Here is a 25,839-nt window from a genome sequence, read left to right as displayed (position 1 = left end):
TAGTGTAATTATATTTGTTTTCTAGGACTGTGTACCAGCCTGGATATCTAGTTGTAGTCCTACATTTCTGATAGTTATCTAATACTATAACACTCTAGGAGACTGGGATGATAGGTGATACAGCATCTTTTACTCTACTGAGCAGACATCAATTCTGATTGATCAGTTTTAACTGGCCTGATTATCTTTTCTTTAAGATGGCAGTCATCATAAATGCCTGTAACTTTATGAACCACATTGTTTTATTTCCCTTCAAATATTATCATTTAAACCTTATTCCTCAAAAAGGCATTAAAAAAAAAGACATGTGATGGTACAACTCAGAAAAGGAACTATATTTGGCATCTTACAAAATAATAATCCATATTAACTATATTGGAATTACATTTTTTTAAATCTATAAAAACAAATAAAATAAAATATTTGTTTTTTCATCTTCATCCTATTTTTCTAGTAAGTGTTACACAAATGTCAACTAAAACCTTACAGGCAGCTCTAGGGATGCCCCGGACCAATTAAATAATAGGTAGATAAGAATATTCTTCTCAACCTTACCTCTTTATGTGCCTTCCAACTGTCTACTGTCACATTGAAGAGAGCTTTGAGGGCCTCGATGGCACAGTCTGTCTCCTGAGGTGAGAGAGGAGGTCCATTACGGTCTATGGCCGATTCATACTCATCGGTCCACTTGATGCTAAAGGCACTTTCCAAGATCTGGGTTAGCAGCGCTAGTCCCTGAAGCTCATAGCGCAATTGTGACCTGATGTCGGTGTGCAAAAGTGACAGGAGGAAGAGCAAGCGCAAGTCAAAGCATTTAATGTCACTAATAAACTTTCGGTCCTTGCACTTTCTCAGGAGGTTACAGAGCTTTGCAGCAAGGTTCAGTTCCAGGCTGAGCTGCTGTGCCATCTGACTGTTGAACACTATGTTACACAGACATTTTAATGACTCCACAATAACTGGGAACTCGGACACCTTCTCCAAAGAATCATCCGACTCATTTAGCTTGGCTAGTCGCAGCAGTATCTGCATATTTTCCTTGGTCGTTACAGGAACTAAAACCTTTTTGTCTCTGGAGAGAATGCGGAGAACTTCCAGGCAAGACACTTGACATGTTGTTGGGATGTCCTTTACAAGGACTTTAAATATACCTTCACAGAGTTTCTGAAAAACAAGAATGAGTATGAAAAGTCATTATTTGGCTTAAATGATTTAAAACAGAATACTTCTCTACCAATGTATGTAATAGCAGTCAGGTTCTGGCTAGAAAAGATTTTTACTTTAAAAAACATTTTTTTTTTTACATTTATTTATTTTTGAGAGACAGAGAGACAGAGCACAAGTGGGGGAGGGGCAGAGAGAGAAGGAGACACAGAATCTGAAGCAGGCTCCAGGCTCTGAGCCGTCAGCACAGAGCCCGACGCGGGGCTCGAACTCACCAGCTGTTGAGATCATGACCTGAGCCGAAGTCGGACGCTGAACCGACTGAGCCACCAGGCGCCTGGATTTTTAATTTTTTAAGTCACAGAATGTTAGAAGTGAAAGAGACCTTAGGGGCACCTGGGTGGCTTCGGCTCAGGTCATGATCTCAACGGCTGGCGAGTTCGAGCCCCGCGTCGGGCTCTGTGCTGACAGCTCAGAGCCTGGAGCCTGCTTCGGATTCTGTGTCTCCTTCTCTCTCTGTCCCTCCCCCACTTGTGCTCTGTCTCTGTTTCTCTCTCCCTCTCTCAAAAATAAACATTCAAAAAAAAATTTAAAAAAACAAAAAAGAAAGAGACCTTATATTTGCTGCACTTCTTTCACTTACAGATATGGAAATTGAAGGCTAGAGAGACTGAATTAGTTGTACAGGGCCAGAGTGAATTGGTCAAGTTTTATATAGCTTTGTTCTCAACAGATTTTTAACATCAGACTACATATAATACCAGGATAGAAGGCAATTAGTCTGAATCATAGCTGATGGACCCAAAGTACATATTATCTATCTTGCATTTTTTGAAAAATAATTATTCCTGTCATTGCTAAATTTAAGAACCACTGTTCATCTTTCAAAATTCAATGTCTAGCTTTCTTCTCCATAAACTGCAGGTCTGGGTCTCTCAAGCTCATGTCTTATATGTGGAACAAGTAGGTATAACTATTTTACTACTGACCATTTCTGTACCTGTTGCATTTTATAAAAACAACAGCACCAACTAGGACTGATGTAAGATTTTACAAAGTTTGTATTAACCTAGCATCAGACTTTAACTCTTTAAAAAGAGGCTATTCATGGGTCAAGCATTATGATCTTGGCAGGAATCCCAAGCTGTGTGTACCTTCTCAAGTACATCCTGGTAGTACAGCTATGGCAATGTCAACTTTAAATGTACAGTTGACCCTTGAACAACATGGATCTGAACTGCACAGGTCCACTTATACATGGATCTTTTTCAATAAATACAGTATAGTACTATAAATGTATTTTCTCTTCCTTGTGATTTTAACACTTTTCTCTGGCTTACTTTATTGTAAAAGTATAAATCCAATAATATATAACATACAAAATATGCGTTTATCGACTGTTGATGTTATTTGTAAGGCTTCTGGTCAACAGTAGGCTCTTAGTAAGTTAAATTTCTGGAGAGTCAGAAATTATACACAGAATTAAAAAAAAAGATTTTTTTTAACATTTATTTATTTTTGAGAGACAAAACACAAACAGGGAGGGGCAGAGAGAGAGGGAGACACAGAATCCAAAGCAGGCTCTAGGCTCTGAGCTGTCAGCACAAAGTCCGACGTGGGGCTCAAACCCACAAGCCGTGAGATCATGACCCCGAACTGAGCTCGGACGCTTCACCAACTGAGCCACCCAGGTGCCCCATATACACAGAATTTTTTTTGACTGTGTAGGGGGTTGGCGCCCATAACCCCCACGTTGTTCAAGGGTCAACTGTACTATTTTCTCTAGATGGAGGTGGGAAGGAAATTAACTTGACAAGCTGAAAAAAATTTGATAATAATGTCAATTCTACCTGCCATCCCTGATGACTAGAAAGGACTTTCATTTAATGTCTTACTATCATCATTAAAGCACTTAAAAAATTTTTTTGAAGTTTATTTATTTATTTTGAGAGAGTGAGCGAGCAGGGGAGGGGCAGAGAGAGAGGGAGAGAAAGAATCCCAAGCAGGCTCTGTGCTGTCAGCACAGAGCCTGATGTAGGGCTCAAATTTATGAACCGTGAGATCATGATCTGAGCCGAAACCAAGAGTCAGATGCTTAGCCAATGGACTGAGACATCCAGGCGCCCCAAAGCATTTTGTTTTAAAAATGAACATAAGTTTGGGCAGTGGGGATAAGTGTAATGTGCCCATTATAAAAATACAAAAAACAAGGCAATTTTTCTCTAATTTCTGATCTTTCATATCCAAGATAAAAAACAAAACAAAAAACAAAACAAAACAAAACCAATTCTACATACTGTTTCCTATGTGGTATATTTCTGGGGGTGAAGTCAGATAATATTTGCACCCACATAACTTTATTCAAGAGAGAACTCATCTACATTCCTGTTTAAGAAACACGTAATAAATAAGGTATTATAAAATATTATATATGTGAATTTGGAGTTCTACATATCTAGTAAAATAGACATCTTTACCTCCTAACTTTCTAAACCAAAAATAACAACAGCAACAAAAAAATCCCCCCCAAATCTATAGACAATATGATTCCTTTCTTGCTCTACCTTCAGACTCAAGAAAGAAAAAGAACAAAGTATGAATACAAATAGGAAGAGACAAGGCTATAGACCAAATGGACTAAAACACTGGGACATAAAAAGGCTACATGAAAGAAATTAGAAAGCCTACAAAATTTATAGTTAAAAACTACTTCTGGGGCACCTGAGTAGCTCAGTCAGTCTGACTGAGTCAGTCTGACTTCAGCTCAGCTCATGATCTCATGGTTTGTGAATCTGAGCCCTGCATCAGGCTCTCTGCAGTCAGCAGAGCCCTCTTCGAATCCTCTGTCACCCTCTCTCCTTGCCCCTCTCCCGTTCATGCTCTTTCAAAAATAAACAAACATTAAAAAAAAAAACAAAAAACGACTTCATTTACAGGTTTCCTGGAGATCAACTGGCAACCAAAGACAAGAGTTCTAATTTTAAAGCACAGTTTTTGGTTATACTTGTTCTTAAATATGCCATTTCTCATTATAGACATGCCTCACATAATGACTGTTAGGTGGCTTTTTATTATAATCATAATGTATCTTGAAAATCAAGCCACTTTCTTGGATCATGACTCTTTCTTCTCTGCCTTTTTTTTTTTTTTACTATAATTCAAAAAATAAAATCAAAGACCTACCCAAAATACAACAAAAGTGATATTTTATAAACACACCTATTGCTGTACTCAATATAATCATTTCTATTCAGAGAATATCATGAAGACCAAATTAATAAATCAGGTATATTTGGATGAATCAGAAAAATTTTGCTTTGGCGGCACATGGATGGCTCAGTTGGTTAAGCATCTGACTTTGGCTCAGGTCATGATCTCTCAGCCTGTGAGTTAGAGCCCCATGTCGGGCTCTGTGCTGACAGCTCAGAGCCTGGAGCCTGTTTCCGATTTTGTGTCTCCCTCTCTCTCTCCACCCTTCCCCACTCATGCTCTCTCTCTCTCTCAAAATAAATAAACATTAAAAAAAAAACAAAAAAAAAAAAAAGAAAAATTTTGCTTTGCATATGTACACCAAGCTAGAGAATTGAAGAGGGAGCATTCTTTACACTTTCTCCATCTGTTGAGTGCATGCACTCCTTCTGTGTTTCAAAGATGCTCTTGTATTTCACCTTTATTTTGCCCGAACAGTATTTTTCTATGCTGTGACTATTTTTTTTCAGTTGATTTTATGCTTCCTAAAACATTCTCTGCTCTCTTCAAACACTTTATATAGCTCCTTGATGCCCACAGGACATATCTGGAATGAGCCTAGTGATCCTTTTCCTACTGCTCTGTCACAGACACTCCCCACTTTTTCTCAAGTGCTCCAAAATGACTCCCAGTCCCTTGACATCTGTCTTGAGCTCCTTCCCTGCTGTTCCTTCTGTGGCATGAAAGGACATGCTACCATGCCCTCTAGTCAGGAGCCCCCTCTTTTTCTCAGCTTTAGTTTGAAGACTGAGGGGTCTATAAGCTTCTCTAGTCACTCCCTCTTTTGATATTTGTGCTTCCAACAAGATCTTAGTTTTTGCTTTTGTATAGAGTAAGTTATTGGAGCATCTCACTCCTTCTCCAGGCTCCTAGAGAATAGGCCATGTTTTCTGTAGCCCTGTGGCTGGATCAGGTGTGCTATACCTATTTTTAAGTGCAAGATAACCACAAATTTCTAACCTTAAAACTACTACCACCTGACTCTCCAGCATCTTCCAAAGAATGACTCCTTTGTATTCCTCCTCCACCAGCCACCACTTACTATCAAGTCTTCTCTTCCTCTTTTTGCAGGTACAGTAAACTGTCATTACATTAGAGGTTAGGTATAGACTATTTTTATTTACTATTTTATTTACTTTCAAAATTGTTTTCATTGTTCAACTGATATATATTTTTCAATCTCAAATTATTTTGGTACCTTAGATAATTACAAAACACATTTTTTTTTCTATCAAAATTAATGGAAATATTTTCTGATTTAACAACTCTCACTTAGAGTTTGGGTTCTCTGTAATGAACGAAAGTCAGAAAGCAAAGTTGAGGTATGCTTACAAAATATAATTACTAAGAATCAAAGAGTCTGAGAAAAAGCCCTTTTAAAATGCTTACAAGCTTAGCAAGCCATGGCTATTTCTATAAAGTTACACTGTGGACGCAGGAGCAGACACTCAAGAGTAAGATCCCAAATAGTTCCCCAATGTTACTATCAGTACCGCCAAAAAATTTTAGTAATTTTCTCCTGAACTGAAGTCCCAGAGTCTACTACAGCAATGGTTGTCAAACTTCATCATGGATCATTATCAGCTAAAGGGATTGTTAAAATACATTGTTATACTTCACCCTCAGAGCTTCTGATTCAGTTGGTCTTGAGTGAGGTTCCAAAATTGGGACTTTTAACAAGTTCCTAGTTGCTGCTGCCAATTCAGAAGCTACACTCTGTGAACCACTGAACTATGGTTAACAATGGACTGACACAACTTGGATGTTAGAGGACTGGGGTTAAGTGAGAGCAATGGACCAGATAAGCTTAGAAAAGTAGGCTGAGTTGAAAGCCATTAATACAAATAACCTTAACTTCTCTTTGATTATCCTCAAGATGAACAGGGTGCCACTGTCTGGTCACATTACCTTTCTTATCTTAAATATTAAAAACTACTCTTAAAAAACTGAGAACAAACTGAGGGTTGATGGGGGGTGGGAGGGAGGGGAGGATGGGTGATGGGTATTGAGGAGGGCACCTTTTGGGATGAACACTGGATGTTGTATGGAAACCAATTTGACAATAAACTTCAGGGGCGCCTGGGTGGCGCAGTCGGTTAAGCGTCCGACTTCAGCCAGGTCACGATCTCGCAGTCTGTGAGTTCGAGCCCCGCGTCGGGCTCTGGGCTGATGGCTCAGAGCCTGGAGCCTGTTTCCGATTCTGTGTCTCCCTCTCTCTCTGCCCCTCCCCCGTTCATGCTCTGTCTCTCTCTGTCCCAAAAATAAATAAACGTTGAAAAAAAAAATTAAAAAAAAAAACAATAAACTTCATATATTGAAAAAATAAATAAATAAAATAAAATAAATTAAAAAAAAAAAACTACTCCACGTGTGAAATATATTACTTGTTTAAGGTCAATGGTCCTGGGCTTGAAACTTGTTCAACTTACCATGGACTCTAGAACCACAGCAGTACTGTGATGAAGGCAAAGGTTCTGGATTTAAACTCCTTGTATTCAAACCCTGGCTCTTCTACCATCTTCTAACAGTGTGACTGTGGCAACTTACTTGGCCTCTCTGGGCCTCATTTACTGTAAGAGCTAAATGATATCCCACATGTATAGCTCTTAGAATAGTGCCTAGAAAGTGTAAGTGTTCAGTATAGGTTTATATATTATTATAAAATAAAATCTCAGAGTCCTCAGTTTAGCATTTAAGATCTCCAACCTACTTTTTCAGGCTTCTCTTTCATACTGTGCTTCTATCAAACCCTCCTCTTTAGCTATATTCCTATCCAAATTATCTTACACTGAGCTCTTCTGCTTTCTTACTGCTTCCCCTCTACATGCATCAGTTCTTCTTCCTCTTTGACTATTCAAGTTTTAACCATTCTTCAAAGCTAACCTCAGAATTCACTTTTAAGAAAAATATTTATTTTGAGTGAGTGAGAGAGAGAGAGAGAGAGAGAGAGAAAGTGAGAGAGAGAGAGAGCACGCACACACGAGCAGGGAGAGGGGCAGAGAGAGAGAGGGAAAGAATACGGAGCAGGCTCCACACTGTCAGCACAGAGCCTACCCTGGGGCTTGATCTCACGAACCGAACTGTCAGATCATGACCGCAGCAGAAATAAAGAATTCACGCTTAACTGACAGAGCCACCCAGGTGCCCCTAATATTCACTTTTGATATAAAATTTCTCCTAACCACTTCAGCTCCCAACATTCTTTCTCTCCAAGGAATACCCAAACCATAACTTATAGCAATCATTTGGTGCTCTGTACATTCTTCCTGTTACTACTAAAAGCTCTCTGATGGCAGAAAGGACACTTTTTTTTTTTTCAAGACAGAAGATTATATAAATTGTAGTGGTTTCTGAATTAGAGTTGGGTATATTACTAGGCTTTGCTGCTGTGTAATTCAGACATGCTATTTAACTTCTTTGAGCCTCACTGTCCCATGTGTAAAAAGGGAATAGTATCATCTATATCTCATAGGGCTATTGTGAAATAGACTCTGGGACATAATAAGTACTCTGTAAATGGTGACTATTATTATTCATATTCTTCATAATCCTTGTAGCCCTCAGTAGAGCAACTAGCACACAAGTTAGCACCCAAAATATAAACTGACTAGATTAAGTTCTTCAAATCTAAAGGATTAGTAGAAGTCTATTAATGTTGTCTGGACACTTCTCCTTTCTAAGAAGGAAAGAGAAGTAGTAAAGGCTATTCGTGTGATTGGACTAGTAAGATGGTTTGTCTCATTGGGTAAAAATGTCTCTTTATATGAGCAGAACTTAGATGTCTTCACATGAAGTTCTTTTTTTCTGAAGAGGTTAAATAACTTAAATATATATGTTCTTTAAAATGTAAAATGCACCAGGGAGCCTGGATGGCTCAGTTGGTTAAGTGTCTAACTTCAGCTCAGATTATGATCTCATGGTTCGTGGGTTCAAACCCTACATCGGGCTCTGTGCTGACAGCTCAGAGCCTGGAGCCTGCTTTGGATTCTGTGTCTCCCTCTCTCTCTGCTCCTCCCCTGGTCATGCTCTGTCTCTCAAAAATAAATAAATGTTAAAAAAAAAAAAAAAGGGAAAAAAAAGAAAATGTAAAACGCACCAAACTATTAAAGAAAATAGAAAAACAGTCATAATTACCAGCTAATGTGTGTGTGTGTACAATTTTTTAATTTCTTTTTGAGAAAGTGAGTGAGCACAAGCTGGGTAGGGGCCATGCCCAGCATGGAGCCCGATGCAGGACTCACAACTGTGTGATGATGACCTGAGCTGAAATTAAGACTTGGACATTTAACTGACTGAGCCACCCAGGCACCCCTAGTGGGTATATTTTATAATGCAGGAGACAGAAGTATTTATTCTCAGTCAATCTACTTGATTATCAGTAACATATGCATATTACTTTAACACAGAATTACAATCATAACGTGTATATATTTTGTGTCCTGGCTTTTTAATTTTTAATTTAATTATTAGCATTTTTCCACATTGCTACAGAATCCTTATATAAATAATTTTAAATAGATGCAGTTATATTAAATGACTTCTGTTCTCAGTAAGCCTCTACCATGAAATATAGCAGAATCCAGAAAGAGCAGTGGACTTATTAGCATCAAAAGGAGTGGTTTCAGAATGGGTGGTTTTGTAAGTGTACAAAAAACTTCTTATATATGTTCTTCAATGTAAGAAATGCTCACTAAACACTTACCTAAACTATTGTCTAAGGACACTTAACTAAGAAGTAGAAGGCCAGGACTTAATCCAGATTATCTGACTCCAATGTGATTTCCACTTCATGTCAATGATTGTACCACAGCGTTCTCTCATTTATTAAAAATATGATCTTGGGGCGCCTGGGTGGTGCAGTCGGTTAAGCGTCCGACTTCAGCCAGGTCACGATCTCGCGGTCCGTGAGTTCGAGCCCCGAGTCGGGCTCTGGGCTGATGGCTCAGAGCCTGGAGCCTGTTTCCGATTCTGTGTCTCCCTCTCTCTCTGCCCCTCCCCTGTTCATGCTCTGTCTCTCTCTGTCCCAAAAATAAATAAATGTTGAAAAAAAAAATTAAAAAAAAAATATGATCTTGAGTATGTCACTCTATTTGGCCTCTTTCTTCATCTATATCATGCATTAAGAGTTTCTAAGGCAACCTTCTTCCAGCTCCAGGATGGTAAGCTCTTCACTATGAATCTATAAAACTAAGATCAGCTTTGGCTTTTGCTATGAAGTAAGCAGAACATGCTATAAAGCATAGATGAACATTCAAATGATCTATCATGATTTATATACTGTTTTAAAAGGTGATTTCTGGGGCGCCTGGGTGGCTCAGTCGGTTGGGCGACCGACTTCGGCTCAGGTCACGATCTCACGGTCCGTGAGTTCGAGCCCCGCATCGGGCTCTGTGCTGACAGCTCAGAGCCTGGAGCCTGTTTCAGATTCTGTGTCTCCCTCTCTCTCTGACCCTCCCCTGTTCATGCTCTGTCCCTCCCTGTCTCAAAAATAAATAAATGTAAAAAAAAAAATTGTTTTTAAAAAATAAAAGGTGATTTCTAAAAATATTAAGAAATTAAAAGTCAAATTTTATACATAAAAAAGAGTCTTTGCTTAAAATACAGACATAATACAGGGTACCTGAGTGGCTCAGTCAGTTAAGCATCCAACTTCAGCTCAGGTCATGATCTCACAGTTTGTGAGTTTGAGCCCCACATTGGGCTCTGTGCTGACAGCTCAGAGCCCGGAGCCCACTTTGGATTGTCTCTTCTCTTTGCCCCTCCCCAACTCACACTCTGTCTCTCTCTCTCTCTCTCTCAAGAATAAATAAACATTTAAAAAATTAAAAAAAAATACAGACATAATAGTGTCCTATACTCTGGCAACCCGACATATAAGTGCTACTCAAACGTGTCTACAGATTGGTGCCAGTTCACAAACTGTTACTGGACTGAATTGAGATAGGTACACAAACTGAAAATAGGTATAAAAAATTGAGTTTGCATTTAGAAACATTTATAGTAATCCGACTTTGCTGTGACTATTAAAGGATGTGGTTATCTCTTTTAATGTTTCATTTTTATTGTATTTTATGGAAGCACTGGTCTACTGCAAATTAGGGAAAAATTAACAAACAAACAAAAACCTTGGCCCTTGACCATAAGTAATTTAAGGAGCACTGTTCTAGAGAATGCATTTTATACTGTATAAATTTTCTTGAACTATATAACGAAAGTAGTAAAACTAACTCAGATCCCATGGTAATGAGGGACTGTCTCATAAACTTGCTTATCTAAGATTTAGTTTAATTGCTGAACATTATATTGAAAAACTATTATCAGTGTCCACCAAAATCCATTCTCCCCTTCAGATATAGTAACAGAAGTGTGGCAAGACCCACGAGTGCCTACCTATGACACATTCCTCACCTGCTCTGAGGCCATATGACCATATGACTCAGCTCTTGCCAATGGAATGTATGTGAACACGTTGCAAGCCATTTCTGGGTTTGGGTCTTTAAGACAGTGAGCATTCTTTCTCTACTTTCTTGTCCTATTCTGTAGCCCAGAACTTGGAAGTGGCAGCCCAGTATATGCTAGGACAATGCTGAGATAGTGAAGCATGACTTGCAAACTCAGAAGGAAAACAGGGCAACTGAATAAATTTACAGAGCAGAGTTATTCAACTACCTAACCAGATCGGATCACCTCAGAACTATCACTTGAAAAGGTAATAAAACACCAATATTCCTCAAACCACTTCTATCTTGGGGTCCCTTTGTTGCATCAGGTTAGCTTTAAATTTAAATAAAATGCACCTTTGAAATACAATGTCTCATCAATATCTCATACAGAACCTCTTATGCCAGCATTCAATAAGTAACAAAAGTTATATTTCACCTAAATGACGAAGCAACTACTCTCTATAACTAATACTAAAAGTTAGTCCAAGTTAGCCTAGTTGGGCTATGGCTGGTTTATATATTCATTTGTTTACCTATTCATTCATTCATTCATTCATTCATTCAAGAAGACACCAAGTATCTAATAAATCCAAGGTAAAATCCTTGGTACTGGGTAGCCAATAGCAAGCTTCTAAGCAAATTAAAATTGAATGGGGGAGCATTTACAAAGAAATACAAGCCATGGATTAGTGTGATAAGTGCTCTGATAGGTCTAAGCCAGAAGTTTTCAGCCTTAGCACTACTGACCTTTTGGACTACATAATTCTCTCAGGATATGTATAAGAAATTTAATAGCATCATTGGCCCCCACCCACTAGATACCAGTAACACCCCCTCACTACCACTACCTAATACAGCAATCAAAAGTGTCTCCACGACTACAGATGCTGGCAAGGATGTGGAGAAACAGGAACCCTCTTGCACTGTTGGTGGGAATGCAAACTGGTACAGCCACTCTGGAAAACAGTGTGGAGGTTCCTCAAAAAATTAAAAATAGATCTACCCTATGACCCAGAAATAGCACTGCTAGAAATTTACCCAAGGGATACAGGAGTGCTGATGCATAGGGGTACTTGTACCCCAATGTTTATAGCGGTGCTTTCAACAATAGCCAAAATATGGAAAGAGCCTAAATGTCCATCAACTGATGAATGGATAAAGAAGATGTGGTTTATATATACAATGGAATACTACTTGGCAATGAGAAAGAATGAAATCCTTCCATTTGCAGCAATGTGGATGGAACTGGAGGGTATTATGTTGAGTGAAATAAGTCAGGCAGAGAAAGACAGATACCATATGTTTTCACTCATATGTGGATCTTGAGAAACTTAACAGAAGACCATGGGGGAAGGGAAGGGAGAAAAAGAAAAGTTATAAACAGAGAGGGAGGGAGGCAAACCATAAAAGACTCTTAAATACAGAGAACAAACTGAGGGTTGATGGGGAATAGGGGAGAGGGGAAAGTGGGTGATGGGCAATGAGGAGGACACTTGTTGGGATGAGCATTGGGTGTTGTATGGAAGCCAATTTGACAATTTTATATATATATATATATATATATATATATATATATATATACACACACACACACACATGTATATATATGTATATATATATGTATATATGTACACACACACACACACACATATATATATATAAAGATATAAAGTGTCTACAGAAACTGCCAAATGTCTCTTGGGGAATAAAATCACTTCCCAGTGAGAATCACTGATTTAAGTGTAAAAAACTATGGTAATACAAATCTAAGGCACCTAATCCAACTTATGGGAGGGATACAGATCAACTCAGGGAAAGAGTTCTTAAGGAAGTGACATCTAAGGTGAGATGTGAAATGTACACATTCAATTTCCACTCAATCATTTAACAATACTTGAATGCCTACTATATTCAAAGCACTGTGTAATGTGAGAGGTGTATGGTGGTGAACAAAACAAACATTATTCTGTTATGTGTTATGGGGATGACAGTCTAATGGGGAAGACAAACAAAAAATTAAAGTGTTATAAGAGAAATGAACAGGATGGTATGATAGAAAATCACTGGAGAAAGGATCCATTTTAAAGTGATATTTAAGCCAAGTTCTGATGGTGAGAAGGTGCTAAATGTTCAAAGAAAGAGCACTGCAGACAGAGTCTGGTGTGTTTAAGGTCTTGAAAGCCAGGGTGGGTGATGTTAGTGGCAGAGTGCTCTGAGATGTAACTGGAGAATAACCTGGCACCAGACCACGTGGAGGTTTACAGTCCATGATAAGGAGATTAGACTTTAAATGCTATGAAAAGTCACAAAAGGAGTTTAAGCAGAGACATACAACCCAATTAAAACTTTTTAGAAAATCACACTGCCTGGGGCATCTGGGGGGCTCAGTCAGTTAGGTGTCAGACTTTGGCTCCGGTCATGATCTCACCGTTTGAGGGTTCGAGCCCCACATCAGGTCTCTCTGCTATCAGCGCCGAGCCTGCTTGGGATCCTCTGTCTCCCTCTCTCCCTGCCCCTCCCCAGCTCATTCTCTCTTTCAAAAATAAACATAAGAAGAAAAAAGAAAAGAAAACCACACTGGCTGCTGTGTGGAAAATGGATTGGAAGGGAACAAATACAGCTTCAACTAGAATGGAAGCAGCAGAGACAGAGAAAGGTAGATGGATTTGATATGTATTTCTGACAAACAGGTTTTGGGGAAAATTATGTATAGACACATTAAGTTTGCAATGCCCACAGAGATGTCAAGTACAAAGTTGAGTATGTGGCTGAAGCCCTAAGCAGCCATCAGGGCTACATCTTCTCTATGAGTAAAGGTGCTTGGAGCTATAGGAATAGATTGCCTACAGTAAAATACATAGAAAATAGAAGGAAGATGATAGAGCCATGAAAAATGCCACCACTTAGAGGCTGGGAGGAGGAGAACTTGATAAAAGAGATTAAGAGTTACAGCCAGAAGCAAGAGGAAATTTAGGAGTGTGGTGCTCTGGAAGACAATACAGGAAAGAAAATATTTTATAGAGGGAGTAGTCGACTGTTTCCAATGCTGATGAAAGATCAAGTAGTGTAAGGATTTGGCAATGCTAGATCACCAGTGACCTTGATAAAAGCAGTTTCTACATAGTATTTGGGAAACGAGAATGTGCAGACAGACGTACATACCTTTCAAGATGTGACTATAAAGAAACAGAAATTGAATGGTAGTAAGAGCAACTATAAGATAAAGAGAGGTCGTTTATTTTTCTTTTCCTTTTTTTTTTAAAGAGAGGATATACTAGTCCATGTCTGTATGATGAAGAGAATAAAGAGTTGGAATTAATCCAGAAGGAAATGGGGAACTTATTACAAGGTATTAAGCAGGGGGATGACATTAGATTGTGCTTTGAAATTATCATTCTGCTATAAACATTGGGGTACAAGGGCCCCTATGCATCAGCACTCCTGTATCCCTGGAGTAAATTCCTAGCAGTGCTATTGCTGGGTCATAGGGTAGGTCTATTTTTAATTTTTTGAGGAACCTCTACACTGTTTTCCAGAGTGGCTGCACCAGTTTGCATTCCCACCAACAGTGCAAGAGGGTTCCCATTTCTCTACATCCTCTCCAGCATCTATAGTCTCCCGATTTGTTCATTTTAGCCACTCTGACTGGGGTGAGGTGATATCTGAGTGTGGTTTTGATTTGTATTTCCCTGATGAGGAGTGATGTTGAGCATCTTTTCATGTGCCTGTTGGCCATCTGGATGTCTACTTTAGAGAAGTGTCTATTCATGTTTTCTGCCCATTTCTTCACTGGATTATTTGTTTTTTGGGTGTGGAGTTTGGTGAGCTCTTTATAGATTTTGGATACTAGCCCTCTGTCTGATATGTCATTTGCAAATATCTTTTCCCATTCTATTGATTGCCTTTTAGTTTTGTTGATTGTTTCCTTTGCTGTGCAGAAGCTTTGTACCCCAATGTTTATAGCAGCACTCTCAACAATAGCCAAATTATGGAAAGAGGCTAAATGGCCATCAACTGATGAATGGATAAAGAAATTGTGGTTTATACACACAATGGAATACTACATGGCAATGAGAAAGAATGAAATATGGCCTTTTGTAGCAACGTGGATGGAACTGGAGAGTATTATGCTAAGTGAAATAAGTCATACAGAGAAAGACAGATACCATATGTTTTCACTCTTATGTGGATCCTGAGAAACTTAACAGAAGTCCATGGGGGAGGGGAAGAAAAAAAAAGAGGTTAATAAGAGACTCTTAAAAACTGATAACAAACTGAGGGTTGATGGGGGGTGGGAGGGAGGGGAGGGGAGGGTGGGTGATAGGTATTGAGGAGGGCACCTTTTGGGATGAGTACTGGGTGCTGTATGGAAACCAATTTGACAATAAATTTCATATTAAAAAAAAGAAATTATCATTCTGATGGTAATATGGAGAATGCACAAGAAATGGGACAGAACCAGAAAAAGTTAATGAGATGAGAAATGATGGTTATGTGAACTAAGCAGAGAAGTAGAAAGCTAAGAGACTGTGAGGGGCATCTGGCTGGCTCAGTTGGTACAGCATGTGACTCCTGATCTTGGGGTCATGAGTTCAAGCCCCACATTGGACATTGAGCCGACTTAAAAAAAAAAAAAAAAAAAAGGAAAGCTAAGAGATTTTAAGGAAGTAGAACTGACTGGATGATTGGTGGAGTGGTCATCAGGGTGGAGAAGAAAGAGGAGACAAGGAATGTCTCAGATTTCTAACTTGGACAACTTGGTTGACAGAGGTCTTAATCATTCAGGAGATAGGGAACCCATTTTCTAAAGCTGGCAGCAAAAAGAGAATGATATTGCTTGGTAGACATTTCTCTTTAATCGCCCCACAGTGGACACCTCAAATAAAATACATCTAAACTCATTATCTAGGAAGGGGTAAGATCCTCCTCCAACATATATCCACCTTTCTAAAACTCACACTCAATTTACTGTCACATTATCCTTGATCTGGGCTGAGAAACCTACTCTCTACTATCTATGTGAACATATGTGCCTTTTCTCATGTTACTTCCTGTACATAGCATGTCTTCTTAAACCCTGACCTTCCAAAATAATTTGTTTCTTCAAGGCAAATGTCATCTTTGTAAGCTTAGAAGTAACCTCTTCTATCTCTACCACTTTTATAGCACTTAACACCTTTGACCTTGAATTATATTTATGGAGACTTCTTATCTCTTTCATCAGTTTTGGGCGGGCAGGATTTGTCTGATGTATTTCTTTTTCTTCCACAGGTACAAAGATGCTGTCAAATATGTTGAATATGTACTTACAAACATATACGAAGTGCAACATCTTCAAAGCACTATATGCTAAACACAGAGTTTTATGTCCACATAGGCCATTAAAGTTCTGGGCTTAATTCCTAGGTACCACTTATTTGTGTGATTTTTAATAAATTGGTCATGTTTTTAAATTTCCTTATCTGTAACATGGGTATGATGGTACCTACTCATAGGGTTGTTGGGGGAATTAAATGAGATAGTGTGCATGTGCTGTTCTCAGATAAAATAAATACCCAATAAATGTTATTTAACATCATAACTACAATGCATTACCATATACTTTAGTAAAAGGCTACATGCTATAATAAAGAATATGACTTCCAGAGTCAGTCTTCACTTTGCTGTATTTTTTACCTGCGAGATCTAGGAAGTTACTTGATTTTTCTGAGCTTTAGTTTCATTATGTTTAAAATGGGGATAATATGTATTATGGTGTTGTTTTAGTAAATAAGATGCTGGTACATAGTAAGAGCTAAAATTGTACACTTCCAAGAACAAGACCTATAATTAAAGATCTCAGCCAAGAGTACTATCTTGAAGGAGGCTTATTTTTATGATTAAAATAATATGCCTATATGTAGGTTTGACATCTAGTTTTCTCTTCAACATCAGGGTTTATCAAAAGGATGTAATGAGCTGAGACTTTTAAAAGTCTTTACTATTATTTGGGAAATTCAAGTAAAGATTTATATATTAATTTAGAATAAAAATGGGGCAATAATTGAATAATTAAATCAAAATGAAACAATAGTGAACAGAGAAAGTGAACATTGCCAAAGACATGCACGAATGTCTGTTTTATTTATAAGAAACAGGAAAATGCAATAACTTTCCAGTTTGAGCTGGAAAGAGGGGCAGGGTACACACACAGCACAGGCACAGAGTTCAACTTGGCAGTAACCCAATGATAACTACAGGCCAGAAAACAGCTGAAGAGCCAAACAAAATGAGTGTAATTTACAGAATCAGAATATTAAGAGTTAGAAAGGGCTATAGTGACTATTTAATAATAACAAGCACTAGCAGTTGCAAAAGGTGCTATAAAAAAGTAGATATTGGGGAGAGTAAGTCTGAGAAACTTATAAAGCTTATTAAAGTATTAAAGATTCTCAGATGTACTATGGAAAATAAACCTGTTTAATTTTTTAAAACTGCTATTTCATTTGTTTGACCACAGAATCCTTTTAAAAAATAATACCTAATAGGGGCACCTGGGTGGCTCAGTCAGTTAAGCGTCCGACCTCAGTTCGGGTCATGATCTCACAGTTCATGAGTTCGAGCCCCACATCTGGCTCTGTGCTGACAGCTCAGGGCCTGGAGCCTGCTTCAGATTTTGTATCTCCCTCTCTCTCTGTTCCTCCCCTGCTCACACTCTGTCTCTGTCTCAAAAATAAATAAAGATTAAAAAAAAATTAAAAAAAAACCCAAACCTAATAATATACTCAGGACTTGGGAATATTTCTTTTATTTTACAGACATGAAAACTGACTCCCAGGGAGGCTAAATTATTTGCCTAAGATAGCACAGAATGCTAGAACAGGAAACTCAGATTCTTACCTGTCAGTCCTACTCTCTTTTCATTCTACTGGCATCTGGTGATGTGTAAGAAATAAAGCAAAAATGGGTGTTCCAACTTTGAAAGCAATTCAGGGTTAAGCTAGGCCTGTGAAAGGAATTATTGAGGACTGATTTTTTTTTTTCTCCTTAAATGAACAGACTTAAGTCCTTAAACATGGTTCTACTTATTATCACTTTTTTATTATTATTTAATGTTTCTGTTCTTCTATTTTCACGGAACTGAATACCTATTCTCAGAGTCTACTACTTTCTCTTTAATAAGAATGGACTCCTGCCCACCACACTTTTTGTCCATTATGTCCACAACATTAGCCACATGTTTGATTTATGCTCTTGCTCCAACCAGTGCTCCTATAGTGATGGGATAGGACCCTGCTCTTAAAATAGACTATGCACATTCATCTGGGAGATGTGGCACAGTGCCAGGGATACTTAAAGTCACAGGGCAATCCTAGTACATCCTCTTTAACCACTGGTTTACTAAAAGATTTAGTGGGGGCAGGGTGGGGAAGAATTTCTACATGAAAGTAAATACATTAAAACTCACAATACAAAAAGTCACATGAATTTTTGAGATTAAAAAATAAGATATAAAAGGAATATTGTAGCTAAGGCAGGATCCATTGAATGATACTTCCCTGGCCTCTCAAGGTTGTGCCTACTCTCTCCTCTGATGGATGTCACTAGATATATATTCCACAGGGATCTAATTTTAGTTCATAACTGGACTTGAAGGTCAGCCACCTAAATCTGATAGTTCTAAACTTTTGCCCTCTCTGTACAGCACGTGTGTGTGTGTGCGCGCGTGCACGCAAGACAGAGAAAGACAGAGAGGTATTAAATTCTAAAATAAGCTTACTATAATTAACAGAACAATGTTGTCAGTTCTACAAGACAGACCTATTAAAAATTTGTATTTTATAAAAATGTTAAACAATCACTGACTCACTGCCAGAATTCTAACCTGGGTTTTTAGTAAAGGTTGGAGAAAGGATTCTGAAGGTCAAATTTAGAATTTCTTTATAAAAAGATAAAGATTAAATTTTCTAAAAGAATACTCATGCAGCTGGGTCTATATGATATTTAACTTACTATTATTTCTATATACTTGTGGGTTTCTTTTCCCTGCTTGTAGTATGGGAAGTGATGGTACTTCTCACTTTTTATGTAATGGATACTGTCCTTGTGAATAAGGTTTATCTCACTTCCTAAATTTCACCTCTAGTTTACCTTACTCCACATGTACATTTTTCAGTAAGACAATCCTTCTGGCTATGTTCTATACCATGGTAATCTTGCTAAAAATATTGAAGAGAAAGTGCAGACAAACAACAATTATGTAAGTTTGGCTCAGGTTTGTTTGCTAATTAGCAGTCCTGAGAAAGACATGTTGCATCATCAGGAGTTCATTAAGGGATAGCAAAGACTGCTTAGGTGCAAATGAAAACTCACAAAATCTGCTGCCCATCCTTTCTCAACTGAGGGCAGAAATGGGCATGTCAAAACTTTTTATTTCTCTTCAAATACAGTACCAGCCAACTCTGCTTCTCTTACTATTTAAGAGTCTTTTTTTTTTCAGAAAGCCTTTTTCTCCTATTAAAATATAGTTTAGTATTTTAAGTTAATATATCAGCAAATACAGAAGTATCATCATTTGTTGTTTATTATAATTTACCAAAGAAGGGCTCATTATCTCATTAACCTTTAGTGAATTCTTAACATAAGCTATAGTTTGATCACGCAGTATACTAACAAGGCTGGAAGATGGACACTATTACAACACATACCTGGTATCTTAGTGGCTAATACAGATCAAGGTCCTACAGATCTCTATAGCTCCTTTGCGTTTTTGCCTAAAAGTTTATCCAAGTCTTTCCTATATAGTCTCTTTAGGATCTCCCTGCTTTGTCTCCAATGCCATCTACCCCACAACACTCAACTATTCAGTCTGTACTAGTTACTTTATCTCTGAATCTAGTTCCCAGCTCTAATGTCCCAGGTGACAGAAGATAGTCAGGGGCTCTGATGGTAAGCTGTTGTTTACCATGATGTTTGTGTCCCCATTAAATTCAGATGTTGAATCTCTAACCACCAATATGTTGGTATTTGGAAATGGGCCTTTGGGGAGGTAATTAGGGTTAGATGAGGTCATTAGGGAGGGGCGCTAGTCCAATGGGATTAGTGCCTTTGAAAGAAGAGACCCTGGAGAGCTAGCTCACTCACACTTTCCCTCTACCCCTCTCTGCACAAAGAGATCATGTGAGCGCACAGTGAGATGACAGCCATTTACAAGCAAGAGAAAAGGCCTCAGGATGAAATCTGCTGGCATCCTGATCTTGGACTTCTTAGCCTCTAAAACTGTGAGAAATAAATTTTGCTGATTAAGCCACCAGTCTATGGCATTCTGTTAACAGCAGCCAGAGCAGAATAATACAGCTGAGAACAGGGACAAGAGGGAAGTTAAGTTGTCCCAATGAGACAGTTGTGAGATTTTAGGGATCCTCAAAGGCACAAGAAGACACTAGCGATACAGCAAGAAAAGCACAGAACAGACTATTTAGATTCCCTCTAGTCCCTAGCTCTACTATTTTCTGAATTTGGATCTGGAGCAATTTTCTTAATCTATCTGAGGCTAAATTTCCTCATATGTAAGATAGAAATATACCTGTGTCACAGGGTTATTTTAATTATTTAATATAGAGAGCATCTGAAAAAAACATATTGTAAGATGTAATTCACTTTATATGTTACTTATTGAGGACTGTACAATTGAAGTGAGAAAAGCACCTGGCTTTAAGCACTAGCTTTGCCCCTTGTGGTTATGTGATCTTGGGCAAATTTCTTGAAATCACTTGTGTCTCATTTCCTCATCTCTAAAAATAGGAATAACATTTAGGGCTTATAAATATTAAGTGAGATTATATATTTAAAAATCTTTAGCTTGGGATAGAGTAGAGGCTAATGCATCTTACATCATAAAGATGGCCAGATGGACAAACAGATCAAGAAACATTAACAGGCATACTCTACATAGGCACAATACGGCTAGGAAATTTTTATTTGTATGTGTTTTAATGGCAAAGCCACTTGAAAAAGGAAAATGCTGATGCTATAAAAATATCATTGCAATTATGTATTAATTTTATCAATTCTATGATGTTCACTTGGAATCTATAGTACCCATTACTTAGCACTTGTGTGCTCAGCCCCCATACAGGCACACAACTCAAAATGTTCCCAACTTAAAATTCAAGTACATGCAAATTATTCAAGAGAAATAAATTCTAAGTGACAAGAAGTCTATTTTGGGTTGGGGAGTTAAAAAGCACATGACTCAAGTTATTTATAATATTAGGAAGACTGAACATGTAAAATGAATGAATAAGGAATGTAAGTGTATTTCAATGTATAGCAATTTAAAGTTATATTAAGAGACTGAAGAAATAAACTACAGAGAATTCAGCCAGAGAAAGCTTTTTGATAAATATGAGTGTTAGGCAATAAGGGCGGGGGGGGGGGGGGAGGAAATGATAGAGATGGAGTGGCAGAAAGAAGTAGGAAGACAAGCAAAACAGTGGACAAAGGTAGAGACAGAGAGGGATATGGGTAAGGTAAGAGGATCAACCAAAGCCGACTTAAAGGAGTTCATACATGTAAAAGCTTTCTAATTAAAGCTATCTGACAACAGAGTGGCTGCTGTGAGCTTCCCATTACTGAAAGTATTTCAGAGTGTGATGTCCCTTTGTGCAAGATATGTTAGAAGGAATCACTATACTGGAAGATACTTGGTGCCCTTTACTATACTGTGAGTTCCCTGTGAATTTCCTGCAAATATGATCCCTGAAGGCAGAGAAAGAGACAGAGGCCCTGGGTTGAGTCCTAGCTCTTCCATTCATTAATTGTCACTTTGGGCAAGTTAACTTCTCAGTTTTTCATCTATAAATGGGGAAGTTGGGAACATTAGAGATGTCTGTACAGTCAGTAACTCTTCCATGTCCCTAAGATAAGAGTTTAATTAGTCAAAGATATACATACATGTTCTCCCTTTTCCTTAGTACATGATCAAACTTTGTAAGGAAGAGCTAAATGCTGAGAAAAAGAAACCGTACATTTTTGGCAAAAAATAAATAATCATAATAATCATAGGAATCCAAAAAAAAAAAAAATCTGCAACATGCCTAACTAACTCCTATGGTCAAGTACTGCACTGCTTATGGAGAGCTGACACTACATATCCTCACTGGCTATCCTATGTGGTCACACTGCAAAGCATGCTCTTCTGTTTAGTGTCCATGCTGATAATTAGCTCAGTGTCAAAGCTTTGTTTATGCTCTGCATCAAATCTCAAACTTTAGATGCCTAAAATCATACACTGAATACAATCAATTCATAAGCTGTACAACAGGTTGATTCAATTATTAATAAATGGCAGTATGGTGAACAGGGGTTTGGAGCCAGACTGCATGGGCTTGAATCACAGCCTTAGACTTCACTAGTTTAGGCAAGTTATTTCCTGTATGCCTTAGTTTCCTCATCTGTAAAGCAAAACCACAGTACCTACTATATAGACTTGTTGTGAGGATTAAACGTGTTAATATTTCATACACTGCTTGGAATGATGACGGACACGTAGTGTATGTTACCTATTGTATTTACTAACAAGCTTTACTGAGATATAATTCATGTATCATAAAGTTCACCCTGTTAAAAGCGTATACTCATTGGTTTTTAGTATAGTCACACTGTCTAATTTTAGAACATTCTCATTACCCACCCCCAAAAAATCCAATACTCATTAGTAGCAACTCCCCATTCCCCTCTCCCACTAGCCCCTAGGTAACAACTAATCTACTCTCTGTTTCTTCGGATCTATTTTAGACATTTCATATAAATGGAATCATATATTATGTGGCCTTTGTGTCTGGCTTCTTTCACTTAGCGTAATGGGTTTAAGGTTTATCCATGTTGTAGCACTTATCAATTTCTTTATTCTTTAATTTTCGGCAGAATAATATTTCATTGTATAGTTAACACGTTTTGTTTATTCATTCATAAATCGATAGATATTTGAGTTGTTTATACCTTTTGGCTATTATGAATAATGCTACCGTAAACATTCACATACGAGTTTTTGTGTAGACATATATCTTCATTTCTTTAGTGTAGATACCTAGGAGTACAATTGCTGAGTTCAACCTTTTGAGGAACTGCCAGACTGTTTTCCAAAATGGTTGCACAATTTTACATTCCCACCAGTAAGGTATGAGCATTCTGATTTCTCCACATCCTTGCCAATACTTGTTATTATCTGTTTTTTTTTATTCTAGCCATACCAGTGAGTGTGAACTTTAATCTCACTGTGGCTTTAATTTGCATTTCCCTAATGATTAATGATGTCAAGTTATTTCATGTGTTTACTGGCAATTGCATATCTTTGGGAAAATGTGTATTTAGATCCTTTGCCCATTATGAATTGGGTTGTCTTTTTATTATTGAGTTCTTTATATAGTCTAGATAGAAGTCTTTTACCGGAAATATAATTTGAAAATATTATCTCCCATCCTGTAGGTTGCCTTTTCACTTTCTTTTTCTTTTTTTTTTTTTTTTTAACATTTATGTATTTATTTTGAGAGAGAGAAAAAGGGAGGGACAGAGAGAGGGGAGGAGAGAGAATCCCAAGCAGGCTCCACGCCCAGTGCTGGGACCGACATAGAGCTCAATCTCACAACTATGAGATCATGACCTGAACAGAAATCAAGAGTTGGAGGCTCAACCAATTGAGTCACCCAGGCACCTCTAATGAGTTAACTTTTGTATACAGTGTGAGGCAAAGGTTTAACTACATTCTTTTATATGGGACTAACTAGCTGTCACAGCATCACTTGTAAAATGACTGTTCTTTCCTCACTGAATGGTCTTGGCACCTTTGGCAAAAATTAGACCCTTTTTGACAAGGATGTTGGCACCGTTGTCAAAAATACACCTCTATATACATATATTTATATTTAATCTATCCTCATGCCAGTACTACAGTGTCTTGAATACTGTTGCTTGGTAGTATATTTTGAAATCGGGAATTGTAAGCCAAGTTTGTTCAAGATTATTCTGGCTATTCTGAATCCCTTTCAATTCCATATGAATTTTAGAATTGGCTTGTCAATTTCTACAAAGAAGCTACCTGGGATTCTAAAGGTAATGCATTAAATCTGTAGATCAATATGGGAAGTACTGCCATTTTAGCAAAAGTCAGTCTTCCAATCCATGGGCATTGAGATGTCTTCTCATTTATTTAGATTTTATTCAACTTCTTTGAACAATCCTTTGTGGTTTTCCTAAAAACTGAGTTATTTGAGTCAGAATTTCCTTAGTTGTTCTCAAGGGCTTAGTTAGCATACACATCTTATCAGAATCAGCTCCGGATTAACTTAATTCCAATGAGATACAGAAACATTATTTCTATATGATGCTATTCCTTTCCCCTTTTTGTGGCATTATTGTTATATATATGTATAAATGTTGCAAACCCAACAATATGTTAAGATAACTATTACTACTTTATATAATCTTGTCTCTTAAACACTCTGGGGAGAAAGGAAAATGAGCATATACTTACAGCTTTTGTTACATTAGTTTTATTACTTATAATTTCTGCTTCTCTTGATTTGTTCTTAAGGATCTGAATTACTATCTAGAGTCATTTCCTTAGTCTAATACAGCTTTGTTCTCATCCACCTTTGTGCTTTTTTGGCAAATGTGTTACATTTCTGTATGTTATTGGCTCAACAATACATCATATGTGTATATATACACATATATACATACACACACATATTTTTTATATAAATGCTTTTAAAATCAGTTAAGAAAGGAGAATTCTATGCACTTATATTGTCTTTTACAATTACATAATTACCTTCACCAGTGCTTTTTGTAAATTCAAATTGCAGTTTGGGATCACCTGTTTTCAATCTAAAGCACTTTTGGTATTCTTGTAAGGTAGGTCTGGAACAAATTCTTTCAGTTTTTCATTTATCTGGAAATGTCTTTATCTCCCTTGCATTATTAAAAGAAAGCTCTGTTGGTAATAGAATTCTTGGTTGAGTTTCTAATTTGAGCTATTTGAATAAGTTATCCCACTGCCTCTGGCCTACAGGTTTTTGAGAAGTCAGCTGTATGTTTTGTAGAGGTTCCCTTGTAAATGAGGAGTCCTTTTTCTCTTGTTGCTTGCAAGATTTTCTCCTTGTCTTTGGCTTTTAGCATTTTTAGTATGATGTACCTGTTTGTGGATCTCTTTAACTTTATCCTGCTCAGAATTATTAAGCTTCCTGGATGTGTAGGTTGTTTTCCAATAAATTTGCGAAGTTTTCAGCCATCATTTCTTTTAACATTTTTTCTTCATTCTCTTCTCTCCTCTCCTCTCCTGGTACTTCCATCATATATCTGTTGGTACATTCATGGCGTCCCATATTTCCCTGAATCTTGCTTTACTTTTCCTTACTATTTTTCTCTCTGTTCTTTACCTTGTGTACTCTCTGTTGATATAATCACCAAATTATTCTTTCTTCTGACAGTCTCACTCAAATGTTGAGCCCCATTAGTGAATTTTTATTGCAGTTATTGTATTTTATTATACCTTTCAACTCCAAAATTTCCATTTGGTTCTTCTTTTTCCTTTTAACAATTTCTATCTTTCTACTCATATTCTTCATTTGATGGGACATTGTTATCAACCCTTGCATTATTTTTAAATCATGGCTTCCTTTAGTTCTCTGAATATAATGGCTACTTTTAAGTCTTTGTCTATTAAACTCAACAACTGGTCATTCTCACAGTTTCTGTCACCTGCTTTTTCCCCAGTGTGTAGGTCATTCTTTCCTGTTTCTTCACGTCTCATATTTTTCTTGGAAATGACATTTTATATAATATATAGTAGCAACCCTGGATACTGCCCATACCCTCCAAAACTTGCTATTGCTATTTGCTTATTTACTCCATGACTGGGTGAATTACTTTAGTTCAGTATATTCTTCCCCTCCTTCTCTACAGATGTTCCTCTTCAGGGGGCTCACCCTTGGTTATGCCA

General features: G+C 37.6%; 1 protein-coding gene across 5 annotated transcripts in view; it reads right to left on the bottom strand.

Moving 5' to 3' along the window:
* RIC8B (RIC8 guanine nucleotide exchange factor B) overlaps positions 1-25,839 on the bottom strand; it is a 102,807-nt gene that overhangs the window by 60,040 nt on the left and 16,928 nt on the right. For all 5 annotated transcript variants that reach the window (XR_003969995.1, XR_003969996.1, XM_030320441.1 and 2 more), the window contains exon 3: positions 556-1,164. Coding sequence is in view for 3 of the 5 variants with exons in the window: in XM_030320441.1 (XP_030176301.1) it covers positions 556-1,164 (609 nt within the window). In the remaining 2 variants the exon portion in view is untranslated. The remainder of the gene's footprint in view (positions 1-555; positions 1,165-25,839) is intronic.

The sequence above is a fragment of the Lynx canadensis genome, chromosome B4 (assembly GCF_007474595.2).
Source record: "Lynx canadensis isolate LIC74 chromosome B4, mLynCan4.pri.v2, whole genome shotgun sequence".
Taxonomy (NCBI): Eukaryota; Metazoa; Chordata; class Mammalia; order Carnivora; family Felidae; genus Lynx; species Lynx canadensis.
This window is presented reverse-complemented; position numbering and strand designations above follow the sequence as displayed.